The sequence below is a fragment of the Parus major genome, chromosome 1 (assembly GCF_001522545.3).
Source record: "Parus major isolate Abel chromosome 1, Parus_major1.1, whole genome shotgun sequence".
In the NCBI taxonomy this organism is placed as follows: domain Eukaryota; kingdom Metazoa; phylum Chordata; class Aves; order Passeriformes; family Paridae; genus Parus; species Parus major.
Genome location: NC_031768.1, coordinates 16,380,336 through 16,407,203, shown reverse-complemented (window position 1 = coordinate 16,407,203; position 26,868 = coordinate 16,380,336). Strand labels below are relative to the sequence as shown.

Genomic DNA, 26,868 nt, shown 5'->3' with positions numbered 1-26,868 from the left:
AGCTGTAGTTGGCAATTATCTTTTTGTCTGTAGAAGGCAAAATCTATCATCATTACAAACATTTGCTAACCAAAATATCCCCAGTGAGTAGTGAAGCAAAATTTAGAGTCCAAATAAAAAATACTTCTAGTCCTGTACAAGGAGTTATAGTGGTCTTGACTTGACTCCAGCATGAAAGGGTTAATGAGACAAGTAAACAACTTTAGAGCCAATATAGAGTAAAATTTATTTTATTAATTCTAATAACTTACCTGTGGTACTAGGCTAACATGGATATTACAGAAGTTCTCTCTTTTTGCTTTGAACTGAAACTGTCTAAATGCTTCAACAAATGGCATTCCTTCAATATCTCCAATTGTTCCACCCAGCTGAAAAGAAAATGGATATGTCAGAGTGGCAGAAAGCAAAAACAAAAGAAAAACAAGTCTCATTATATTTCAAGATGTTTTCTGAAACTTTTATCTCAAAAAAAAAAAACCCTGACAACTGAAATTTGCAAAGATACTCTACAAAGTGCTTTCATCTACTCTGCACAGTTTGCATCTTGTGGAAAACATTAAACAATTTTCCAGTTTTGTTATGTTCACTTTCCACCAAATATATAAGCTTCCCATGGGAAGATGTATAGTGCTGCTGAATAATACATGCTTCACACTGCCTTCAAAGGGGTGAACCAGTAATCAATAGTTAAGCTGATGTGAAGATTTTTGCATAGAAAAACTTAATTTGTGATTAACTAGAGACAGACATTTGTCAGTATTACCATAGCTTTCCAACATCAATAATTGTTTATTAACAAGCCAAAAGGCAAGACTAAGTTTATGCTGAAATTTATTTATAAAGGCAGAAATCAGACTCCTTTCAAAGACACAGTGAGCTATAGCAGACTATGCACTGAATAAAGCAGCTTTGCACACAATTCTGATGAAATACTTGTATTTCAGAATGATCTTCTTGTGCCACCAAGTGGTTTTGGCCAGAATTACATATTTTTGGTATTCCAGTACCAGAAAAACTGACAACTACATTTGTACATCACACTCATTTAGTCTAACTCCTTCAGAATTTTACAATGAAAAAAATGTTACCATTATTTTTACAATACTGAAGAAAAATAATTTTATCAGGCTGCAGGTATAAGTGTGCAACAAAAAACCAAACAAACAAAACAAAACCAAACCTGTAGTTTATGGAGTGATATGATCATCACTTATTAATGTTTTTGTGCAACTTTTGTATTTACTTTTTCAAATTTGTTTTAAATTAAATATTTGACTCCCACTGTGAATATCATAAAAAGATGTATAGATATACTGGTAAGTGTATTTCAATCAAGGCAAATTGTTCTGCATAGGAAACACTGAGTAGTTCTGCTCTTGGGTCACATAGCTAACAGTACTATTGATTGCAGTGGTCACTTCTGGCATTAAATCTGTGACATCTTCTTTCATATTCTCAAATATAATCTTTTTTCATTATTTTCTGCTGTAATAATACTACTAGCTCTTACTGGCTTTCATCCAGTTGTCTCAATGCCCTGCTAAGCATGGGTAAAACTCACCGTTTCCATTGTGCAGAACATCAGCCGGTGAAGTAATTAACAAAGTTGCCTCCAAAGATCTTAAAGATAGCATCAGAAATTGGAAAACTAACTTACACATTGTTTAAATATATTCCTTTAAGCATGACCACAAGCAACAAGATGAACATTTGAAGTTCTATGGAAAGCTACAATGTTAAAGGTCCTCCTTACTGACCATAGAAGATTTCAAGTATTACACAAGTTTTCTCTAACTGTTACCAATATAAAGCTTCAGTCAAACATATGGATCTTGGAATAGACAGTTCACATTACAGTAACTGCTTTAATTCTCTAAGTTAATAAATTCTCAAGAAGCTCAATTTCAGACGTATTCTAGAGTGGGTTTACTCAAGTAAACAAAAGCTATAGAGATAACACCATGCCTATCCCTCTCAGAACAAAGCAAAGAATATAGAATGTGTCTTTGTATTTCTGCTCTCCATAAAACTTCAGTCTGACCTTTTTACAAGAAGCAGAAAAGAGAAAGCAAACGAGCTCATTGTGCTCACTGTAGATATACAACCTAAAAGGTTCCATACGTACCTCAATTACACAGATTTGTGGCTCCTTTTTGTCATCATCCACTGGAACTTTTGCCTGATTCATTACCCATTCCTGAACTGCATCAGTAATGTGTGGAACAACTATAAAACAAAACCAAAGAAGGCAAGCACAGCTTACTTTAGGCCCATATTACTAATTTTTGCATGCAAAAGGGGTAAAGTGAACAGAAAGCCAAGAAAGTACTAGGTTCTTTCTCTAGTTCTCCTTTCCTTGAGCCCAGAAGACAGGAATATGCCCATATCTTTTGGAAGGGAGAAAGGAGTAAGGTGGTGGAGCAAGAAGCAGTCTATTCGAGCTGATCCCTTCTTTTGTGAAGACTGAATGGACTAGTATCCCACAAAATTAAAAATATTACCTTGAACGGTTTTTCCCAGATAATCACCATGTCTTTCTTTATTAATGACATGTTGATATATCTTTCCAGTGGTGATATTGTTATCTTTATAAAGATTGATGTCCAAAAATCTCTCATAATTTCCCAAATCTAAGTCAACTTCTCCACCATCATTCAATACAAAAACTTCACCTGCAAAAACAGACAGAAAAACAATAAAATAATCAGAATTATTAAACACACAGCAGGAATACCATAGATGTCTTAAAATAGAATAAAAATAATTTAAATTATATATAACATATCAATAAAGTCCATACTGGAACTCAATCTGCATTGCCATTCTGTATGACTTAATACCCAAGTCATTAGTTTTACATCTAATGTCCATCCCTCAGACACATACAATTTTGCAAATAAAATATAAGTTATATTGCCAAAATATTCAAGCAACATAAATATTTAACCAGCATTTCAACAGCAGAATAATCCTTCATTGGAAGAAAACAATCTCTGGGAATCATAAATCAGCAACAAATTAAATATTCATTTATTGCAGGAGAGAAAAACTATGTTTTTATAAGCATGAATTATTATACATGCTCAAAGCGTTTCACTATAAATTCCTGTTGTTTGTATCTATTTTAATTACTGAGGCTTGGATCAGGAGTAAAGTTATAATGAACAAAAATGCTTCTTCAAACATGATCATTGTTTCTGAGTCAGTTGTTTCATCCAGTATATTTGGTTCACCATGTCCACAGCAAAGGTTACTTCTGACCCTAAAAAATCCATTTAAAATACCCTTCAGGTTAACACTTTTCTTAGGCCTCTAAAGAGTCTCTAAATTCTGAATCTAGTCAACTTCTGACAGAACTCAATTTTCTAGATCTTGAGGTAAGGCTGGAAAGCTCTTCAGAAAAACTGTAAATATTCTGCCATGACCCAATAAATCAATGGCAAAACAAGTTATGTGACTAATGCAGCAAAAAATAAGAAGTGGACTACAGAAATGTATATATATCTTACCAAAGTACAGCACTCCACTTCCATGAATTGCCTAACAAATCACTCCAATGTGTAAAACAGAGTGGAAGAATTATTCCTGATTCTGTGGGCACTTAATAATTCCTCTGTATGTATTAAATCATCATATATGTATATCATCATATATATTTATACATAAATCATCCTCTAAATCATCATTTCTGCCAAGAAGTCGAATGGAATCAACATTTCTCTTAAGCAGGCCTTGAAATAAAAGAATTCAAAAAGTATTATTAAAAAGTCTAATGTTTACTGGAAAACACTGAATTAATCATATCAATCATATTTCTGTCCAAATGTTAATGAAGGAGGCTTGCCATTCTGGCTCATGTAACTTCCATGTACTATGTAGCAAGCCAATGTTTCTTCACAAGCAGTAAGAAAATTTTCAGAAAAAAAAAGAATTCCATGCCATAATATTCCACCTCTCCTGTACCTGGTCCAGGCAAGGAATATATCCTCACAATCTCAAGCAATCACAGAAGTTGTATGACCCACCCAACTACTTAAGCAGAAGCACATGTGCTCATTAAAGTGCAGTAAATTTTTTACTGCAAAAAAAAACTCTTTTTAAGAGAGGTCTGATGTGCTCTGCTCTTCCTCTACTTAAAAAGCAAAGTAGTGTTTTTTCAGTTAAGGAGAGACACATATTTATCTTCAGTTCCAAAAATCTTGGTGTGAATTAAAAGTAAGCAAATAAAATCCAAAAACATAAAAATAATTAGAAATGTCTACTGGCTGAAGGTACTTGGAAAACCAGTTTTTAATAAATGTACAAGTAACAAGCCACACAGTAGAAGGAAAATTAAACATTATGAATAAAATGCCTTCTAACTCATCAGCAACAGTCAATACAACCAATGTGGCTTAGAGAACCAATCAATCAAATTATGCATCTACTTTAAAATCATAGCATTAGCAGGTTCTCTAAGCTTCACTAATGTTTTTGACCAGATTTTTTTTACTAAATGAGAATTTAAGCTAACTCTCATGAAAGTACTTATATTAGAAGGCACTAATACCCAGAACAGCATTCTCAAGTAACTGTTAAGGACTTAAGTTTCAAGTAAGTTTTATAGCACTATTTAAAAGGGGTTTTTAATCAAGTTGAACTGAAGATAGCAATAACTGACCCAGGCTAGGATTTTCCCAGTGCAGTGGTATTTTAGAGAAAGGAAGCTTCTGCTCATAACAGTATCTTCAAAAAAAACTTGATTCTGTTTCTTAACTTAGAGCACACAGTGTCCTTGAGAACACAGAGTAAGCAACAGACTTTCAAAGTAATGATAAAACAACTTGTAAACACTCACTACTGTTTCTTAAATAAAAAATAAAACCAGAACACATAATTGTAAATACGAATGTTTATGGGAAAGGGAACAGCACTGATCTCCATACCATGTTCATACGGTGAAAAGGTTCCAGCATCTATGTTTATGTAAGGATCAATTTTGATTGCAGTGACACGTAGACCACATGATTTCAGAATGGTGCCAATGCTGCTTGCAATGATCCCTTTGCCAATGCCTGAGATGACACCACCAGTCACTAGGATGTACTTCATTGGAAAATCAGCACACGTGCACAGACCTTGAGCTGGAAATCTAAACCAAGAGAGATGTACATCTGGTGAACGTTAAATTCATGTCTGGGAAGATCAGAGACTCAATTTGCAAAGAATCTATACTTAAATGACCTTCAGCAACACACAATAAAAATGACCACTTTGGAATCTGGGAGCAGGATTCACCTCTCCCAGGTTTAAAACCAGTATGTAAGATAAACAGATTCACCTAAACAGGTCCTGATGAGGCTAATCAACACACAGAGCCAAGGTATTAATTTACAGTTCTACACAGAAAGGAGTGATGGGTGACCCATCCATAAAATAACTACAAAAACTTTTTACCATTTATATTTTAGCAAACAAAGGTACCAGTGTTCATCAGCTACAAGCTACATTTTTTCCACCCATCTGAGACAAGATAACACATACCTCATCTGTAAACAAATTCTGATTCCATTCAGGTGGCTATGGAGGCTAATCATGGAACAATTTCTGAACAGTGACAGCATGGCTCATCATAGAGCAAGAACTCTAGGGCCAAGAAAATCTTTCCTTACTTCAATACCCAATTCACCCAAAACAACATGCAACAGCACATCATCTAATGGCCCTCAGTATAAATCAAAGCAGCGTGGTTCTTCAGCTGTTGGTATGAAGCAGCAGATAGTCAATGAACATTTTAACTCTTTTTATTATACTGAAGTAATATAAATAAGGCGTGGATCTTCAGGAGACTGAGTTCTGAAATGTAACAGTGTTTGTTAGGAACACTCTCACATTTCTGTTATTAGGAATTAATAAACTGTTTGCTTATCAATATGACCAAAAGGACAACAATAACCATTAAATGAATTTAAGTCAGGAGAAAAAGGAACATCAGGGTTAAACTTTTCCCTGTTATTTAATTTTAACATACGATTTTTTTTAATAGAAAAGATTTTAAGACTTGGACCCTATCTCTGTTTAGACTATTCCTTCAGAGCTCAGCCAACTTAGTTGTCAACATTAACATCATGAACATCTAAGCCATTTCCAAAGCTCTTTTCAGGAAAACAGGGGGGGTAATTTCAACAACGGTATACATCTTGAGTACACGCCACTTTAGAACTCGTAAATCTTGCTTACAGAAACCAAAATTAAAACTTTGCTGTGACTTCAGCAAAAACAGCGATATCCCAGCAGCTTCAGGAAACGCATTTATTTGAAATAGGTAGAGAGCTGCAGGTGGTCTGGAAATTCACTCGTAAAAGATGAAGGAAATAAGAGTTAGGGGAGGGAGAGCTGAAAGCGAATACTGGAAGAAATCATTTTGCTGGGACATGGCACACGGAATACTCTGTCCAGCCTTATCTACAGGAGCTGTCACCTGCAGCACAGATTTGTGTCACCCCAAACGCGCCGCACCGCGGGAGCGCTCGGGGCGCTGCAGGGAGAGGCCTCTGACTTACGGAGCTGTGAAAGGCGGCCGCTCCGACCAGAGCCCGGCAGCGCAAACGAGGAGAGCCCGCCGCGGGAGAACCGAGCCCGAGGCTCCGCCGGCGGGGCGGGGGCGGCGCCTGCCCGGGGGGCACAGCCCCTGCAGGTAACGCGCCTCCTAGCGCAGCGCCGGCAGCGGGGACCGGGGCCGCCCCCGCTGGGGACACCCCACCTCGCTGGGGACACTCCCCCGTTGGGGACACCCCCCTCGCCGGGGACACCCCCCTCGCCGAGGACACCCCCCTCGCCGGGGACACCCCCACAGGTGCCGCCGCGCGGCCGCTCCGCCCGGGCCCGCCCTTCCCGCGGCGCTGGCGGCGGAAGTGGCGCACGCGGAAGCCGCGCGCACGGCGCCCGGGTTTCCGCAGCGGCGCCGGCGCGGCCCCAGCGCGGCCGCCGCCCCTGAGCCATGTTGCGCGGCCTGGGCAGCTGGCTGGGGCTGGAGCGGGCGGGCGAGGAGCAGCTGCTGCCCGCCGGCAAGAGCAGCGGCCCCGCGGAGCGGGAGCAGGACCAGGAGGAGGAGGAAGAGGCGGGGTCGGCCGGACAGGAGCAGGGCGAGCTGCAGGGGGACTCGGAGGCGCTGCTCAGCCAGGCCAAGGGGTTCGGCAGTGAGTGTCCCGGGGCTGCCGGCTTTCAAATATGAGCTGAGGGTGCAAATGTGCCTTTCGCTTATCGCATCTTTCGGAGCTGTTTTTAAAGGAGCAGCGTTTCTTAAGTATCTGTTCTGTTGGCACTAGGGGAGGAAGTCTCTGTGGAGAGAATAGATCTGTCTGCGTAGAATAATCTACTTCGTGGAATGCTGTGGGCGTTTGTGATTTTTTTTCATAGGAAAATAATGGGGTTTGATGATTTTGTTGAACATGTTTGCATTCTTAGAATCACAGAAGGGTTTGGGTTGGAAAGGACCTTGAAGATAATCTCATTCCGACGCCCCTGCCATGCGCAGGGGCACTTTTTGCTAGACCAGGCTTGAAGCCACATCCAGCCTGGCCTTGAACGCTGCCAGGAATGAGACAAAGCTGTAATTTGCTATAAATAAAATTCCTGCTTTACTGTAGTGAATTTTTGGATAAAATTAATCCATAGTACAGACCTATACTCATTACTAAAGCTTTTTTTAAAAAGAGGTTTGGGGTTTTTTAAAATTGATGCTCTGAAATTCTGGATCAGTATTATCTGAGATCTGATCACCTGAGATTAATCTGAGCTGGTTCTTTACTGTGCGTTTTCTTGGGCAACCTGAACTGCAGCAGTTTGGTCTGTGTACTTCAGTCAAGTATCTGTCTAGTTGTGGTATATTGATTCTAATCTACTGATTGCTCTGATTGTTCTAATCTACAAATTGTTCTGATTGTTCAGGAAGGCAAAAGGACTCTGAGTTGCAGGGAAAGAATAAGTATTGATTATTATTAATATAAAGATCTGCCCCATAATTTGCTCTGTAAGTGAAAATTTGGTTTAGTGGTAAGTGGGTCCATTGTCTGTTACACGAGAGTAGATTGTGGTGGAGAGGCTTCCTTGCTTGCTTTCTTGTTGTTACACATTTTTACACCCTTTCTTGTTTTAACACATAATCCTAGAAACCTCTGCATGGCCAACAGCTTGGATAGCTGTGTAAAAAGGTTCCCCTGGCACATAAAGAATTTTACTGGTAAAACAAGCCCTATAGACATTATTTTTTTGTTCATTATCATGCTGAAATTATGAGCATTTCGCCAAAGTGAACTAATAATAGAAATATTGCTAGATACATATTTTTAATACAGGTATGGACTTGTAAGATGGAAGATTAATTTCTTAGTAATTTGAAAGTGTTGTTTTCCACCACTAATCCTATTTTTCTAAGGCTAAATACCACCCTTTCTGCAGTTTTATAAGTACCTTAGTTCAAAACAATATATTTGCCCTAATTGGAAATAAAAAGCATTTTGCTCTTCACCATGGTTCCAGGACTGGCCAAAACCACTTTGTGCAATAATGCCAGAATGTCACTCCAGACAGCAAATGTCTCTGCACTTTTGCACCTAAAACAATTGCGTATGTGAGAGTTTCCAGGGATACATGAAACAGTCAATAAAAGCTGGTGAGGAGTGAGCAGTCCAGTAGGTTGCTGCTTCCTCTACTCTCTCATAAGGGGAATAATTTATGTGTCTATATCTAAAACATGGAACTTAACCTTTTTCTTGTCCTGAATCATGTGATGGGTTATATAGTCTGATAACAGATATAAAAGGTGCTAGTAACTACTTGAAGGATGATGTTTGGTTACCACCATTCTGTGACTTGTAAGCGAAAGTTACATATAAAAAACTGTCTTAGGGCTTGGCTAGACCTCAGCATATTTTGGTATTGATTTGGTGATATCATAACAAGAGAACATTTTATCCAGCACAGAGTGTAGTCAGCTTTCCAAAAGGTGATATCAGTGTTCCAAAGTAACTCATTATACCAGTTGCTAACAACCATGTGTTAAAGGAACTTTTTTTTATTATTTTATTTTTTTCATTATAAGTTTTTACATTTCTAACCCATAGGGAAACAGGATTTTTTTAGAGTTCTTGAGAAGTGGTCTTTTGTTTGAAACAGAAGTGCTGTGTTTTGGTGGAGTTTTGTTTATTTGTTTGTTTTTGGGGTGGTTGGTTGGTTGGTTTTTTTGACAACCCTCTTTACAGAAGTCAGAGGTGATTTTCTGGAATAACTGAAATACGTGACTCCTATTGAGCTGACTACCAAGCAGCACCCCCATTTTGCAGGGCTGCTCTCCAGACACTCCTCTTCCAATTTATATTCATCCCATGTGCAGAATCAAGTATTTATTCTTGTTAAATTTCATGCCATTGATGTTTGCCTAAATGTTCCAATCTATCTAGATCCCTCTGCATTTATTTTACTTACTGTGGCACTGACACAATGTATGTACTGGAACTGAGATACCATAGTCATAATGCAACTATTGAGATACAATTAAGTGCCTGTGACATCATGCCATCTGAGAAATAGTACCAGTGTTTTAAAATCACTTGTCTATAAGCTTGCAAGTTTGTTCTCCTTAATTAAAATAGAATAATACAGTGCAGATACTTTGTGTGTGTAGTTCTTTCTCTGCCACCTCTCTTCACTTCAGCACTACTAATACAAAGAATGTGAGTCTTTGAGAATATTTTTCATTGCTGTTCTGACACTGAATATTGTCAGAAAATATGGCTCTGAAAAATGAGTGCTTTTCATGGAGCTAAAGAGAGGAGGACAGTGCAAGATAGACAAGGACAAACATCAAGAGCAAGCTTCTGTGCTAAGACTTTTGAAGGAGGTGTTACATGCCTGAAATATTTCATGGATTTTCTGCCTCGGTTTATAAAACTTTATTGTGCATATTGATTTTCTTAAAAAATATAATTCTGTGTTAATACTGTGGCTAAGTTACTTTATGGCTTAATGTATCCAAAATACTTACATGAAATCAGGAAAGACACATTGCTTCAGAAGATTGATTGGAAAGGAGTATTTAGAGGATCATTACCAATGTTTGATTTAGTAAACAAGGTTCATGTATAAATATTTGATTTACAGAAAATTGTGATCATCATCATCATTAAAGAATATAAACTAGAAAAGGATAAATAGAATTTTAGGGTTTTTTTGTAGGCCAGAAGCCAGGTTAAGTTATTTTGAAAAAAATTTTTAAGTAGGTATCCAAATGTCTAAAGAGAAGGAAAAATAAATGTAGAAAGAGAACTGAACGTAAAGAAATCTATTCTCGGGTCTTTCTTTTTTTGTCTATGATAGGTTACCTCTTCAATTTTGCCTCTGCTGCTACAAAAAAGATATCTGAGTCTGTTGCTGAAACAGCACAGACTATAAAGAAGTCTGTAGAAGAAGGAAAAATTGACAGTATCATCGATAAGGTAATTTGTTTCTAGACAGTTGATCTGGAAGATCTGTTCCTTACTGTTGTTACAACATGTGGCAAATCTGGCATTTGGTAACATTTCTTTCTGTATGTTATCTTTAGATACTGTCTTTCAAGAGATACTGTGCATCTCTTGTCATGATGAATGATATGACTGAAATGTTTATTCATGGTAGAGTTGCCAAAACAATGGTCACCCTGTTTTTATCAGTGCTGCACCTGTGTTTCTTCACTTCCCTCAGGATGTTGATATGCTGGAGAAAGATCAGAAGAAAATATGAAAAATGCTGATGTAGGTGGAAGGGCTGGAAAAATTTGAGAAAGGCAGCTGGGGAATGTCTGTCCCAAGATGTGTGGACTGGTTTCTTTTTTGCCCCACAGCTTATTTAGTTGGAAAAATTAATGTGGTAGCTTGCTTAAAGAAAAGCACCTCTGTGCAAAGGTCGGAATTAGCTTGGCATTGTACATATTGCATCCTAGGACCCTAGGGGTATACAGGTACAGTTTCTTAAGAACCAGTGAGCTAATGAAACAGTACCTTGTTATTGTCCTGGCTTTTTCCCCACCCTGACCCTGACATGCTGCTCTTGTCCTCTCTTCCTGTCAGCTCCAGTTGCTTAACTTGTGCCAACAAGTGTTCTTCCAGTGCTGTAAGCCACAAACTTTACAGAAGGAAAAGAAAAAAAGAAAAAGGCAGCAATAAGTGCCATTAAATGTTCTGTGTTTGTTATTGGGAGTATCTTGGAAGGGAAGGGAAGTGAAAGGAAAGGGAGCTGATCAAAACCATCCCAACTGTAGTAGGACTCTGCATCCAGGAGTGTCTGACACAGGCAAACCCCTTTTCCTGCTCCTGCCTCTCGGACAGCCCTCCCACAGAACTACAGCATTGCCTTTTTATTTTTTTAATGCAATAGAAGTCTACTTCTTGATATAATTAATGTTTGTGTTATTTTCCAAATGAATCATCAAATGACATCAAATTAATTTCTATTATGATCACATTTTACATTTTGTCTTCAGATTTCATTGACAGTTGGCTGTATAATAATAGCAGAGATCTGCTTCCTTCTACAGTAACATCAGAGTCTAATGTAATTTTGATCTACATTAGAAAGGAAAAGTCAAGTAACAAGGGTATTTGTTAATATAATACACTAATAATAATGCACCTAAGAAACTGTAGCTAAGTACCATATTTTGTAAGTATAAAATAGCATATTTATGCCTCAAATACCGTTTTCTTTTTTCAGTAAATGTCTTAGAGTAATATGAATTCTCTGATTTGATTAATCAGTATTACATAGAGGAGAATTATATCTGTATCATCATAAGGCTTTCTTCTTATACCATATAATTTTTTTTTTAATTCCATAAGTAGAAAAAAATAATAAAACTTTAAACCATAAGGAACCACAATAATCTGTTTGCATAACTGACACTACTGTAGTTCTCTCACTGATAGTAATCTTAAACTGAAATTCTGGGTCACTGAAGGAAAACAAAGTATAGCAATTTATCAAGATTTAGCTTGAAGACTTCTGTGCATTTTGGCAACTTGTTAATCCATAGACCTCACTGCATAAAAGTTGTATTTTGTGAGTGGTTTAAGTATTCATTTCTAACTTCATCTTTTTTGCCTCTGCTTTCAACCACAGAACACTTGCATTCTTACTTCTAGATTATGGCATTCCAAATTATGAGACCATTCTTCATTTTTTTAATTCTAAATTTAATATAGAATATTTCTAAATATGATTTTCTAAGTGAAAATTTGTCAACAACATAAATGGAAAAGTTATTTTCTTTCAGCAAAGCAGGTGTTCTGAAATCCAACTTTACAATTTTGAAAGTCCTGTTTTTTCAATGAATGTATTTCTTAGGCAACTCTTGAAGCTTCTTTAAGGCTAAGTGTTAGTGCTTTAAAAACATGTTTAAATAAGTCTAAACAGTCTGCATAGTCTGTATTTGATGCAGTGAGACAGTAAGTGGATATGCATAGAATGCCAGTGTTCAAATTATCAGCTAAGATTTTCCATCTTTTTTTCCTTGTCCCCTGAACTTAATAAAACTATAAATATAATTTTGAAAACATACACAATAGTTTTAAATGCAAAATCAAATGTTTCAATAAAAGGAAGTGTATGATTGACATGAAACACCTTTAACTTACAGGAAGGGCCACTACGGATATAAGAATATGCACTGTATTTGAAAGCACATTCTGACTGAACATAAAACAGGAAGAGTGAATTTTAATCTTTTTTTTAATTGTGGTTCCCTAATTTTTATTTTAGACAATTATTGGAGACTTTCAGAAGGAACAGAAGAAATTTGTCCAAGAGCAGCAAAACAAAAAATCAGGTAATGTATGCTTTTTTTGATGATGTCTATCATAACATAAGTGAAACCTTGCTGAAAGCTGGATAATTGAGCTATGTCTAAAACTGATCTATCAAAACACTATTTAATGAAATACATTATGACAGAACTTAATGCATATGGTGATATAGGAAGATTTTATTTTTAAGTGAGGTTACTGTTAAGTTATGTAGTTGGTTTAGATTTGCTTTTTAACCAAATTCTGCTTTGTGAAATAAACTCAAAGATCACCATGCTAGCGAAGTTGTTTTCTCATATTGTGTTTCATCTTTTATCTTATTTAATGTGTTACCTGAATGCAATAATTTTTGACAGTTTGAGTAAGTAGTCACTCTGTTAATCTTTAAAATATACCAGTTTTAAATGGATAATGATAAAAAATTTAATGGTGTTTGTAGTTAGTATGTGCATCTGATTTCTTCTTGGAAGATTGCTTATGGGATTGTGTTGCCTGTATTTCTGTCTTTTTGTCTATTAGTAAACTTGGGATTCTCTTAATGTATTTTTAAAAGCTCCATGAAAATAGATAGCTGGATTGGCCAAAGGGGGATAACAGATGGCCTGACTGAAAGAAATATCAGCATCTGATGTGGATCCATCTGGGTGAAAGATCTTGCACAGTTGCACAGGCAAATAAGTGTTACTAGTTTAAGGGCACAAGAATTATTTATCTGCTACAGGTGCATCATGTTGTCTGTGTAGGCTGAATTTGCATTGATAGTGAAGAGATTGATAAATATCTATACATCTATAATAGTTTATTTTACTCTCTATACAGCCCAAAGAACTATTTTGAAAGTATCTGCATAACAATACAAACCAGCTGAACTGGAGTAGGCTTACTCAGTGTGTAACATGTTGTAATTCATAACCAATTTATAACAGTTTTCTCCATAGTTAAAGAATTGGTGTCTTCTGGGTGTAAGTTACTTCTCAAGCTTAATTTAGACAAAGTTTACACATTTAAAGTGGATCTGGAAATACCATTTGCAGGCAATTTAATTAGTTATACAGCACTACTTCAGTAGCAAAACTAAGAGGCAGCAAATTCTGACGGTTGCATGCTGCAAAGAAATCCCCACAATTTTATTTTTACAATAACAGGGATCAGCAACTATTTGATTATTACTTCTTTACCTCAGATAAACGAAGATCCATTCTTAGGGCTTCTCTATTACACCATGGACTTAGTTTAGGAAAAAGACACAATGACTTGGCCTACTGGTGTAACTGCTTACTTTTGTAACACTTTATGTGTCAGTTATATTATGGTAAGGTCTGTTATTTGGATTGGGTTTTTTTCAAGTAATATAAATGCAGTTATCTTCCTCTTTTCAATACTAGAAGCAGCAGTGCCTCCCTGGGTAGATAGCAATGAAGAAGAGACAATTCAACAACAAATACTGGCCTTATCAGCAGTGAGTATTTCACTTCCTGTAAGGTTTGAAATTTTCTCTTGGAGAAATTAAAACTACTGGGGTTTTTTTTAAGTCCTTTTTTTTTTTTAATTATGTGTTTTCAAGATACTTTTAATATGTCTGTCACCACACAAATCATGTGCAAGAGTAAATAGTTCTATCAGTTTCAATTTGAACCGAAGCAGATCCTCAGTACAGTTTTTATTTTTTATAAAGACTTCATAGATTGCTTTGCTGCTCTTGTGTGTGAAATATGGTGTGTCCTTTTTCTGATATCATTTAATGGCCATAAATATGTTCTTCAAAGGATAAACGGAATTTTCTGCGGGATCCTCCAGCAGGTGTGCAGTTTCATTTTGACTTTGATCAAATGTACCCTGTTGCACTGGTGATGTTACAGGAAGATGAGCTTCTCAATAGGATGAGGTTTGACCTTGTTCCCAAACAGTAAGTAATTTCTGCTGGTAACTGTATCATCATGCTTTCAATGTGTCTGTAAATACTCATAAATTACTCCTTGTTCTTTTCATTTCCTTTGATTCTTTATGTTTTTTCAATGTCTACATATATTTTTATGTGCTAGTGTCTAACACATAGAGTATTGCCATGTGCATTGCAGTTTAGCAGTTTGAGGTAAGGAGTATATCTGTGAGACAGAACTAATAATGACCTGTGATAATAATGATTAAAGTATGGGGGAGGCTCTCAGTATTTCCATGTCCACTGTGCTAAATTAAATTATTTTTTTTCTCCAAAGAAAGGTAAAGGCAACAATAAAAGTGTTCAGATCTGTAGGTGTAACTGACATCCCAAAAAGGTGATTACAGATAGTCAGAGACTGCCTCTGGAGAAATGGTAATAGAATGTGTCACAAAAAAGCAGCAATGCAAGCAAGAAAAACTGGATTTGGATAGGAAATGGCAAAAAGTCTGTGTTGCAGAGCTTTATTCTGAAGCTGTTATTCCCTGTCCAGTCCCAGACTCCGTTCCTAATGCTTGTTTCACACCTCAACTTTCTATTTTAGTGGGAGTTCCCAACATTAGTCTCCTTGTCTAAGGATGAAAATGGAAAGAAAATCTTTCCTTGTGACATCTTCTGTCTTAAATCTCCTCCTTTTATGAACCTACCCAGCTCCTCATTCTGTTTACCTTCTTCTTGGTTCAGTTCTGAAGATCTGCCCATATTCTCTGATGCTCTGTCTTGAGCCTCTGGCCATGCTATCCTTGCCTTTCCTGCCACATTGCTTAATATGTTTGTTGCCTGTTCTTAGTCTCAGTGGTCACTGTTTGCATGAAGAGGTGTGAAGGTAATTTCATTCTTTCTTAACCTACACAAGTTCCTCCCCACAGATCTTGCCATTTCTGCAGTCTGTTGCCTGTGGTTTAAAGTTGGTTCTCTTCTTTCTTGCTAGAGGAATTTCAGAGGGAAATGTTACCTGAGGCAGGGGGTACTCTCCTTGGAGCTGGTCATTTCCAAGATGGCAGTTTCTGGTTACTAAAGGTTCTGTGGACATGCTGAAAGATGTGCAGATAGTGAAATAGTACTGCTGCAATCTAGGAATGGCTTCTGCCACCACACATGTTCCAGTTCCACCTGATGTCTAGGGAAGATGTAGACAATTATAGTTTGACAGTGATAGAGTGTTTGGCTTAGAGGGGAAGAGAATGGGGTTGTTTGTCTTGTTGGGTTTGCTTACATAGTTTGTCAGGAGAGATGGAAGAGCATCGTATTTTTTTTCCTTACCATGTATTGCTGTATGCTTTTTCTTGAGTTATAACATTACTATTGTAGGTTCAAGTCAATTGCAAATGTCTTGTGAAAGATCAGGAACTTTTAAAATTATGGACTTTTTAGTATGTGTTAATGTCACAAATTTCTTTTTTAAGTTTTTACTTAAATATCAGCTATGCCTACTCCTCCTCTCTGCATATTTAATTTTATTTCACTGCTAGATGGCTAAAGGAACCATATTCTAAATGCAGTAATCAAAATTTGTTTGTTCTCTCTAGTGTAAAGGAGGAAGTGTTCTGGAGAAATTACTTCTACAGGGTGTCCCTAATTAAACAGTCTGCACAACTCACCGCGCTTGCAGCTCAACAGCAAGCAGCAGGAAAGGAAGAGAGCAAAAGCAGAGAAGAGGCTAGTGAACTGAAAGGTATGGGAAACATTTGTTTTAACCCAGTTCATTAACTTATTGTCATGCTGTTGTCTAAAATCAGAAGAAAAGCTTTCCAAACAATATTAAAATTGGTAACATATAGAGCAGTCTTTTAATGAAAGCTTTCAGTTGCACATGTAATACTTATATGCATATGCAGCATCAAATTTTCACAATTTTTTAAAGTTTAATTAATTACCATGTCTAGCAAGTACATTCAATAGGAGAGCAGTTGCCCTAGTAACCCACCCTTGGATCTGCCCATTGGAGCCCCTCCAGGGATTCATAGCCCTATAACTTCTTATATCTACAAAGTATCTATTATTTCAGCCCAGGTGTTAATGCAAAACAGAATGTCCTTGTTAGAAACACTTTTTCTTGGAAATAAGACCAAACAGAATTTTAAGAATGTGTCATAATATGTGAGAAAGGGTAACTACTGTTCTAAAGTGTGAGAAAGTGCTAGAAAATATGCACCTATATATTAAAAATGTACAAAGCTACAAATATATTTAAAAAGCTAAAAATCTTTAGGCATCAACAAATGCTCACTGTATAAATCAGATACCATCACTTTTTTATCCTGGATTGCCTATTAAATCAGGGCTTCTCTCATCATACTTGGTGTCTTTGTGTAGATCAGGGAGGAGGAGGCTCCTGGCGCTATTAAGCTGTTTTCCAGTTTCAGCCAACTTTGTCAGAAGAGAGGAAATCTCAAGAGGAGAAATGTTGTACTTGGCTTATGACAGCTCATGACCATCAGTGGTCATAGGTGTGATTTTTTACTTTTCAGACAGAAGTAGGAGATTCCCTTGGTTCACTTGCTCAGACAACAGGTACTAGCCAGCTGGAATATGGTTTGCTCTTGGCTTTTTCTCATCATTCTCACCAAACAGAAGTTAGTGAGTGGTACGGGGTTAGAACTACTGTGGAGGAGTGCAGGGTGTGGAAATGCCCATAATGTATTGTGGAAACAGAAAAAATGGGGATCACGTGGTTACCTGGGATTCAGTCTTGAGATGAAAAAGCTGCTTCAGCAAATGTGTCTTCAGTTACATTGATCAGTTTCTACAAGTGGTTCTTACTGACCTGACCCTCTTACGAACCACTGAACCTCTTTACACCCTAACAGATTCTGCAAGCAGAAGTATCTGAGGCTTAAAGAGTATAAAGCAGTTAGTTACTGGCAGAAACACAAAAGATACCCATTGCTCATTAACTCTTAGCTTAACCTAGGTGCACTCACCACTGCTGGTAAGACACCTGAAGGATCTTGGCAGGCTGGGTAGGCGCTGAGCAGAAGGAAAAAGCCTTTGCTGTACCTTGGAATGGTTCTTATATCCCCAGTATAGATTAATTGCCATCCATGAAATCCACTAATACTTATGTCCTGTTGACACTGCTGGCCTGACAGTCAGCTGATCACTGCCAGGTTAACTTATTTTTCCTCCTTTTTGAATATAGTATCTTTCCATATCAGTATTTTTCCTCTTGAGACACCTTTCTTATTCTTTTAACAGACTTTTTCACAGGTCTTTTGCACAGTTTAGTAATCTTTTACACAGTCTGAGCTGAGATTACTCAGCTGGGCTTTTGCTCCTTGGATGGGCAGCTGAACTTTGGGGTGAAGGGGAGGCTACAGATAGAATTACAAAGCTGGGCTTCCATGTTGCATATGTGCCTTTGTCAGTTTGTGTCATGCTTCTCCTAGATTTGTTTGGAGTGTGCCTGTGTCAGCCTAGGCAAGGTCCCCATCTACAGTGGAAGAAGTATTTTTCTCTGAGTAGATTCTGTAGTAGCCTGTCGTGTCAGCATTGCCATACAAGCAATGCTGACAGGACAGGCTACTCCAGAATATACTGTACACCAAGAGGCACCAATTCCCACAACTTTTATTCAGTTCTTCACTGTCCCAAAACTATGGTTCTTCTAACTGAAGTGTCTCAACTTTGCAGGAGAGATGGCATCTGATCCTGTTGAACAACAAAAATGTTATGTTTGAGTTATCCAAGCCCTTGGAAAGTACCATTCAGTTAAAGTGAAAGTTGCTGGATTCTAGTAAAATTCCCATTGTGACTAAAACAAAACATAACTTCATTTTCAAAAAAAGACTACTGTCTTTTGCCCTATTGCAGCTCTTGTATAGTTCAAAACACCAGTGTGGGATATGCAGATAGATTTACTGACTGCATGTTCTGTAATGGCAAAGAAACATGTACCAGACAGTAGTAAATTCATGTTTTGTTTGACTCATAAATTGGATAGATTTGGGAAGCTCTGAATCGTATATGTTATTTTTGGTTTAAGTAACCTTTTTGAAAGTTGGATTCCCTAATTGGAGGCTAAAACTGGAAGTAATTGCCTATTAGTGTAGTCATTCATAGTGTTCAGGGTTTCTTCTTAAAGCTGTGTCTGTAAAATAGAATTGTTAGCCTTCCATTTCTCTGTCTCCTCCTTAGCTGCTCTTTTCATTAAGTTAAATGAGAGTGGTTGATGGAAAGGAAAAGAGAAAAGAAAAATGGAAGACATTCCACATTCTAGTGTAAAGGCTATGTAAGATTTATAACAAAATGCCAAGTTCTAGCCCTTTTCTAGGCATTAGTAGCTCTGTAGTCAGGAACTAAGTCACCTTGGGATGAGAGCACAATGCAGGAGGAGTGGGAGAGATGCCAGGCCAGTAGGTCCAGAATGATGCTAAGGGTAGGTCAGTCACACCTGACTGGGGCATGGCCCAGCAGCTGTGTCCCATCTGCACAAGAGCAGCAGGTGGGGCCTGAGGCAGCTCTCTTGCACAGCAGAGTTACTGCCACGTCCTGCAGCTTCCCCAAGCAGGGAATGCTGGAGCCTCTTTGGCTGCAGTGTTGGGTGCAGTAAGAGATCCTCTGGGCATAGGAAAGTGGAAGGAAGAGGGAAGATGGGACAGAGCAGTGGGCATTGGGTAGATGAGCTATGAAAGCAGTGACAGCTACCAATTAGGGAATGATTTTAATTAAAACTGACCTTAATTTAAAAAATTAAACACAAAAAAAAATCAGAAATTGCTGAGTTAGCAGGAAGGATCCACCTGGCGCCCTGTAGGAAGAAGAGCTGCAAGCTCAGAGCTGCTTTGCATGTTTAAGCAAAAAGAACTGCTAAGCAAGCACTCCACCACTACCACAGCCCCTGTATGTTGTTCTTGCAGCCACCTGGCTCTTCACTGTGACTCCTTGGATGTTGCATGAGGAAGAAAGCTGGGATGTTCCTTTACCTGCAAGGGAAAAGATCTAACCTTCCTTGTAAACAATTGTTGTCTTCCTAGCACCATGCTCTAAATAGAGAATGCACAGCGAGTTTTCTTAGGAAATTGAGACCAGCTCCTAGGGTTTGTTTCTCAGTGACTCCCATTGCCTGTGTGAAGGGCAAGGCTGCAGAACACTGTTCTCATGTGCCCTTGGGGGTGTGCATAGTACATGTGCAGTCTGGTCTGCTCAAGAGCTGACTGGCACCCATGCCAGCAGTAGCACCTAGCCAGGGGAGTTTGAGAACTTCTGTAATAGACAGTGACCAGATTGCAGACTAAGTGTATACATTTGTAGCTGTAAAGATCTTGGGATGTCATTTTGAGGGTCAGAGGGGTCCTGTCTATTAAGTTTGGAGCCATAAAGAGGAAATGGCTTGCTAAGTCTGTCTTAATTAACAACAGAAATTTATTTCTATTTGTTTTTAAAAATGGTTCACCTGTGGCTAAATTCAACCTTTGGCCACAAAGATTCCTTAAAATACAATATTTACTTGTATATTTAATAGCTGTGCAAATTATATTTTTTAATTATTATTATATTTAATTATATATTTAAATGTTATCTACCTTTTTTTTCCCTTGATAGAAACAGTACGGCCAAAAACACCACCTGTTACAATAAAGCCTCAAATAAAATCACAAGAGGTAAAAATGCTGTTATATTTTATGTGGGATTTAGTATGTGGAGCTGTTCCTTAATAAGTAATTATGCATCCTTTTGAGTAAGTTCTGCTATGAAACCATAATAATATAGTATCTGACAGTCCTAACCTGCTGCTGTTTTGCTGTGATATTAATTTTTAGCATATAATCTTGAAACTCATTTTCAGTAGCAGAAACAGAAGTTTATGTGAAGAATGTTTTCCTTAGTATCCTGCACATTATGATGTGATTTTACTGTCAAGAGTGAAATTTCCAAAATGTTTGGAGTAGAAGGTTAGCATTGCATTGAGACACTAGCAGTACCTTCATAAAAATATATTTGTGTGCCATGTTCTGTCCACCTCTTCAAGCTGTGGTCAGGCTGAAGTATAGAAAATCTAAATGATGTATTGCAATAGCAACACTTGTTTTATTTCACTTTTGTTTGGTACTGCAAAAACCTTTACTTTAGACACATAATGACCCAAGTTCATTTCTGGATTGTAAAATTGGTGCCAGAGAACACTCTTGGCAGAAGCAGAGCTGTGCGTTCACTTGCCAATAATATGCAGCAGGCAAAAATTTCCAAAGAGTAGCCATTCTTAATCTTACTTTGGTGTAGAAAACTATTACTGAATTGTGGTCAAATTTTTAATATTTAGGTCCTGTTCTAAACTACACAGGAGTTTGTTATTGTTTCTGAAGATTACAAACTAGGAATTAAAGTTGTTAAGAGAGCACAAAAAGACAGCCTAGAATGTAAAGCAGATAATTTTCAGTATAGCTATGTAACAATTTTGTTGGTACAAAAATACTCTTAAGGAAAAGTAGCCAATAAAGAAAAATGTTGTGAGAGTAATGGGTTTTGTCAACTCTATTAAAAGCAGTCATATGAGTGGAAGTATATTGGTGGCTTGTTTTACCCTGTCTGGATAAGTTTATACTAAAGTGTCTTGTTGCAGGATGAGGAAGAGATTTCTACAAGTCCAGGTGTATCAGAATTTGTGAGTGATGCTTTTGATACCTGTAATCTGAATCAGGAAGATCTAAGAAAAGAAATGGAACAACTAGTGCTAGACAAAAAAAAAGAAGAGACTTCAGTAGTAGAAGGTAAAGCTACTATTACCTATTACCTGTTTCTTACACGGAGCAGTTCTAAGACAGGTTTATTTAAAAAAAAAAAAAATAAGTTGTAATTCTATTTAGAAAAGTAGATCTGTGACCATTTTTTCCAAAGTGTATGAAACAAACTTCAATGAGATATTGCAGAAATTAATGATAATTTTCTCCATGGTCAATCCACATCTTATACAGAATGTTAACTGTGAGTAGTTTAAATCCGAAGAACCTAAGAGTTTTAGGTCGCTCTTTTATGAAAGTGAGTGTGGGGTATTTTTTTCTTTTTATCTCCTTTCTCTTTCATAGGTTCTTCTGCATATTAATTGTTTCCTTTGATTTACATCCTTGTAGGTAAAGTATAGTATTTGAAAGTCAGGGTCTGTTTTCTTCTTTTGGTACCAGCTAAAAAGGCAACATTTGTACCAGACTATGAGCTTGAAGAGGTCTCTGCCTATAAAGGTTTACAGGCATTTGGAACAGTTAAAATTTAACAAATAGTTCTGAGAATGATGATAAGAAATTAAGTGGATATTAATTAAATAATTCAGAAGAGCTAATATCAGTGTAAAGAGCATAAAAACAGTCTGTGATGATGTGACTCTGAGCCATACATCATTTACTATGACAACACTTGAATATGTAGATGCTTATCACAAAATTTGCAGAATTTTCTTAGAATGTGCTTTGGATTTTGAATCATTGTTTTCTGATTTATTTTTTTTCTGTCCAATACAAAGCCAAGCTTCAGGAATTGTAATGAGTAGTATCAATTTCTTACATCTAGTTCTATGATGAAAGTGTTTCAATAGGTCATTAATGTGTTACTTGTTCAGAGAAATCTCAGCTGGCTGGACTGAGTTGGACTCTGGAATTGCGTACCTTCCTATCTAGGCTGAGCAACCAACCAACGTGTAACACATCAAACGCCCATCTCCTCCCCCACACTCTTGCCTATGATAGGTAGAGCTAATTAAAACAGAGATTAACAACACAAGAATGCCTTCTGACTCATTTTTTGCCCTGAAGTATGAAATATTACTACCTTTAACCCTGATTAAGTGAGCTTGCCTAACTACAAAAGACAGTGAGGAGAGTACTTCCTTCTTTGTTTTAAACTAGCTTCAGTATGTGATCTTGATTTCTTTTTTCCATAACCATATATCCACACTTTTACAAACTTCATTTTTTTAATGGAGATTTAGAATTGCAAAGGGAGATTCAGTTGATAGTAGAGTGAAAGATTGTAGAAAATTACCTTGCAACGTGACACTCATAATGACTCAGCTGTGTACTTGCTCTTTATGTCTTTATTATAGTATGCATATAGGAATATAGCCTTCTATATTAATTCTTACTTGTAATCAGTAAGATGGTGAAATTTCTGAAGTTCCTTTTGATTCTAAAGAGAATAGTCCATAAAGTTTAGGGGATGTGAGAGAGATTCAGTGCAAATTCATCTAGTTTTATATAAATAAGTAACATTCAATATAATCCATTTCATTCTTGCACATAATTTGTCTCTTTTAGAAGAAACTGCTGATTGGGAAAAGGAATTACAGCAAGAGCTTCAAGAGTATGAGGTGGTGACAGAATCAGAAAAGCGTGATGAAAACTGGGATAAAGAAATAGAAGAAATGCTGCAAGAAGAAAATTAAGCATTTTCACAAAATCACTATAACCCAAAGCTCTTTCAGAGGACTGACATGGATTTATGCTTTCATATCTTGCTTACAAAAGTATCTTCAGAAGACATAAAATAATCCTAAAGTTGTTATAATTCCATATGGGAATACAACCAGTATTTCTGTTCTTTATATGAGCAGTTTCTGAACTTCTATATTCTTCAAAAGAAAAAAAGAGGAGGTAGATACTGCAGGTTATAATTAAAAGAGATAACATTAATACATGAAGCAGTGGTTCAGTTTGAGGCATTTTTAGGTGATCAAGAAGCTCTTCAAAGAGATTTCTAAATCTAAGAATCGCTTTTTTTTTCCCCTCTTCCCAGCCTTCTGTTTGGGATGCAAAAATGGATGTTGTAAGTAACTTAGTCCTTGACAACAATTCTCTCTTGACATTTGCACTCTGATCCCTGTATAATCTGTAAATGTGTACTATTTTTAAGGTACTTGTAGTTGGTAGATTCCACATGTATTTAACTTTTTTGATGTATGTAGCCAAAGAATTTATAGAAAACCCTATCAAATAACTTTCAAGGATTTGGTAAAACATACTAATGCAGACTCCAAAAGAAGCTGATTATTTATCAGTCAAGCAGCAAACATTTAAGCATTTAAGTTAGGGTAGAATTAGCAACTGTTTGAATTAAATTTGGGGTTGTTAATCATATTGAGATACTGCCTTTCCTCACAGAGAGTAATGGTTTAATGCATTCTTTCTGCAGAAGGCTGTTATGTTTCCATTTAATTTTACTGTATAAGCTGAGAGCAAATTAAATATTTCTTCTTATTTTAAGTGCTGAAACATTTATGTAAAAACTTTCACTGGTTTGGACATCTTTATTAAATAGTGTAAATATGTATAAAATTGGCTCATTTATTTGGAGGGGGGACAGTGAGGAGTAAATATGCTTCAGATACATATTTTAAAAATACACTTTTTTACAGTGCTTAAGACATAGAATTTAAATTTAAAAACAGAGGGTTTTTCTCTAAAAGGTTTTTGATTCTTCATAGGTATCTGGATGTTTCCTGTGGTTATACCATCAAGTCAGTTCCTTTATATATAGATAAATGAAAATTTTATGTTCTGTTTGTCGTCTGTTTGATAAACTTCTATGACAAAATATTCATGAAATTCCAAATACAAAGGAAAATGGGTAACATTGAGTAGGTTGGAGCCATTAAGCACAATTGAATTATAGCCATCTTACATGTAGTAAGCTCTGTCTTAATGACATAATTCTGCAGAAAACTTTTGTAAAGAGACTAAAGAGATTGTAGCTGTAATTACTCAGTCAATATTCATCCTGTGGGAAATGAAAAGAGCTGAGTACAGTGCTGTTACTGTAAGAAAGGACTATTTTAAATGGTCTCCATTAGCAACTTGGACAGAAAGTTCTCTATTTCTCATTATGGAAAAGCAATTGTTTTAAACCTGCATACATTTGGCTTCTCAAATTAGTTTATTGCCATACTCTTTCTCAACTGCAAACCATTTTAAGCACAATTTATATTTTTATTGTGTTTTTCACTTAGTTAACAGATGTGAGGTAAGTCACGGTAAGTAAGAGGTACTTAAGGAGCTTTTTATATCTGGGATTAATTAAAGACAACAAAAGTTAAATCTGTTATGCTTATAAAAATAAGACTATTCACAGCTCGATGGTTACTCTTGACAAATACAGCTGCTGTAGATTTAAGCTGGAGATATTAGAATCTGTCTACTGTGCAGTTTGATGTGATGCCTTCTAAAAAGATGGGTAGTTCTATTCTGATGGTGGCAAATATTCCCTGGATGACTGAGAGCTCCAAAATCGCTGTTCCAAAAGTCCACTTTCTTAAAAATAAGCCTGATCATTCCTAACGTACTCAAGTATGATGTATGATGGCCTTATTTGCATGGGGCTTGTACATCAAACCTCGTTTTTCTTTTCATGTAAGCATAACCTATATAGAGGTCATAGATACTAAATTCCATTTCTCATAAAAGATGGTTCCTTCATATAAAATTTTCATTTTTCCCTTTTTGTGAAAAGCAAGTATATCTATAAAATAAAAGAAAAAAACCCACTGCTTAAATTTGCATTTAAAAATACAATAATGTAGCAAGGCTGAATCTGACTTGAGCTCTGATATTTAAAGTCTCTTATCAAAAATCACTTTAATATTTTCAAATCTGGGTATCTGGTTTTAAGCTGAAAAACTTGGGCAAATTCTCCACAGTCCTGCAGTTTTCAGGCCTGGCCTATGCCTTTCATTTAGTTAGGTGCTACAAGTGCCTATCAGTTCTTATTGTGTATGGGAAGAGGGAAAGTTTCTGCATTCAACTTGCCACATGACAGGAGTACAGGTAGACCTCTTCACGTTCATGCTGAATTTTGCATGCCTTTGTACCCAAATGTGTCATAATAGTATATTACATATGCAAGTGTGCTGGTCTTTTCTTATCAGCATCGTTCCAAGCACTGGGATGGTGCAAATGCTAAAATCCAGCAAAACAGTGCCACAAAATCAGTGACAAAAAGAAACTAAAAATGAATGTAAATAGCATCATCCTGTGGATACAGTGCAACAAAAAGTACAGATGTTCAAAACATTGAGAAGAAGTAAACAACAAATCAAAAGATAGTTAACAAATTTTATTAGAAGATAAACTTGCAGGCTTTTTAGCTTTTGGGAAATGGGGCAAAGATCACCCAGGAATTATGTAGGTTAGCTTAGAATAGCTCTGAGATACCAACATCTCCACTTACTCTGTGCACTGAAAAATCATCTTCAGCTATTAGTTCATAATTCAAGTCCGTATTAGTTAATACCTATATGAAATTTTTAAAATTCAATAAACTATCTGGAGGAAGAGGAAAGTTTGTAAAATCCAGGAATAAGAAAAGTGTAGTGAAAAGTTCCTCTACATTTTGATTTGACCACTTCTAGATGATCTGTTAGCAAAGTTAATCAAAGCTTTCCGTTTCCTGAATTTTCTAGTAAACTTTTAATTCTTTTAGTTTTAACTTGCTCTTTGATGATCTTGGTGGGTCAGTGGGGTGATGTATGTAGTACTGAAGTGCAGGATGTCAATTTTAACCTCATGCATTTAAAGAATAACCCTATGTGCAGGAGCCTGTTGCTGAACTGGGAGATGCATCCTTGAACTGTTGGCCACTGACATATTACTCAGTTTTACTTTGCAGTATCTATTGCACAGGAAGGAGCACAGTGTGTCTGGTTACTTCTCTGTGCACTGCCAAGCAGTGGCAGCTGCATTGGGCCCTCAGTCCTGGGACTGTGTCAAGCATGTGTTTGTACCATTGATGCAATTTTCTGTGGTCATAAAAATATGAGCCAGACACAGGGTGATAAAAAGGGGTACTTGTTTATAAGGATCCTCAGGTGCACAGCTTGTTAGGTGGAAGATGCATACCCTGTGTGACATATGTACAATTTTTACACATTTTGCAAATTGGCATATCTGACAAGAGCCCTGCACTTAGCAACATGCCTGGTGGAGTAATCCCCACAGTTCTAGTACCTTCTAAATTCTCCCCACCTGCAGTGGGGACCAGGCCCTGTTTACAAAAATGTGTCTTGAAAAGCTTGTTTCAACCTTGGTTTCTAAGGAGAACCAAGATAGCATAGGGGTTCTAGAATTTTTTTTGTCTTCCTGCCTAGGAAAATGCTGAAGCTAAGCTACAATAAGAAGCTACAAAGCTACA

The 26,868-nt window shown here is 36.9% G+C and overlaps 2 protein-coding genes across 6 annotated transcripts in view; one reads left to right on the top strand and one right to left on the bottom strand.

The window, feature by feature from the left end:
* Positions 1 to 6,764, bottom strand: part of CTPS2 (CTP synthase 2) — a 60,593-nt gene extending 53,829 nt beyond the window's left edge. Inside the window, exons 1-5 of one of the 4 annotated variants that reach the window (XM_015638379.3) lie at positions 6,543 to 6,764; positions 4,926 to 5,131; positions 2,502 to 2,672; positions 2,126 to 2,226; positions 252 to 368 (exon numbers count right to left, since the gene is read on the bottom strand). In XM_015638379.3, the coding sequence (XP_015493865.1) occupies positions 252 to 368; positions 2,126 to 2,226; positions 2,502 to 2,672; positions 4,926 to 5,091 (555 nt within the window). In that variant the 5' untranslated portion in view covers positions 5,092 to 5,131; positions 6,543 to 6,764. The remainder of the gene's footprint in view (positions 1 to 251; positions 369 to 2,125; positions 2,227 to 2,501; positions 2,673 to 4,925; positions 5,132 to 6,542) is intronic. The other 3 variants (XM_033512482.1, XM_015638364.3, XM_015638372.3) reach the window with 3 other exon arrangements.
* Positions 6,765 to 6,928: 164 nt separating this feature from the next.
* SYAP1 (synapse associated protein 1) lies at positions 6,929 to 25,044 on the top strand. 2 transcript variants are annotated; one of them, XM_015633984.3, is made up of 9 exons: positions 6,932 to 7,178; positions 10,357 to 10,475; positions 12,775 to 12,841; positions 14,204 to 14,277; positions 14,585 to 14,724; positions 16,287 to 16,432; positions 20,302 to 20,360; positions 21,320 to 21,467; positions 23,004 to 25,044. In XM_015633984.3, exons 1-9 carry the CDS (start codon positions 6,980 to 6,982, stop codon positions 23,129 to 23,131), a joined length of 1,080 nt encoding a protein of 359 aa, XP_015489470.1. In that variant the 5' UTR covers positions 6,932 to 6,979; the 3' UTR covers positions 23,132 to 25,044. The 2 variants fall into 2 exon arrangements, with proteins under 2 accessions (XP_015489478.1, XP_015489470.1); XM_015633992.3 differs by lacking the exons at positions 20,302 to 20,360; positions 21,320 to 21,467 and having other exon boundaries at positions 6,929 to 7,178.
* The last annotated feature ends 1,824 nt before the right edge of the window (positions 25,045 to 26,868 follow it).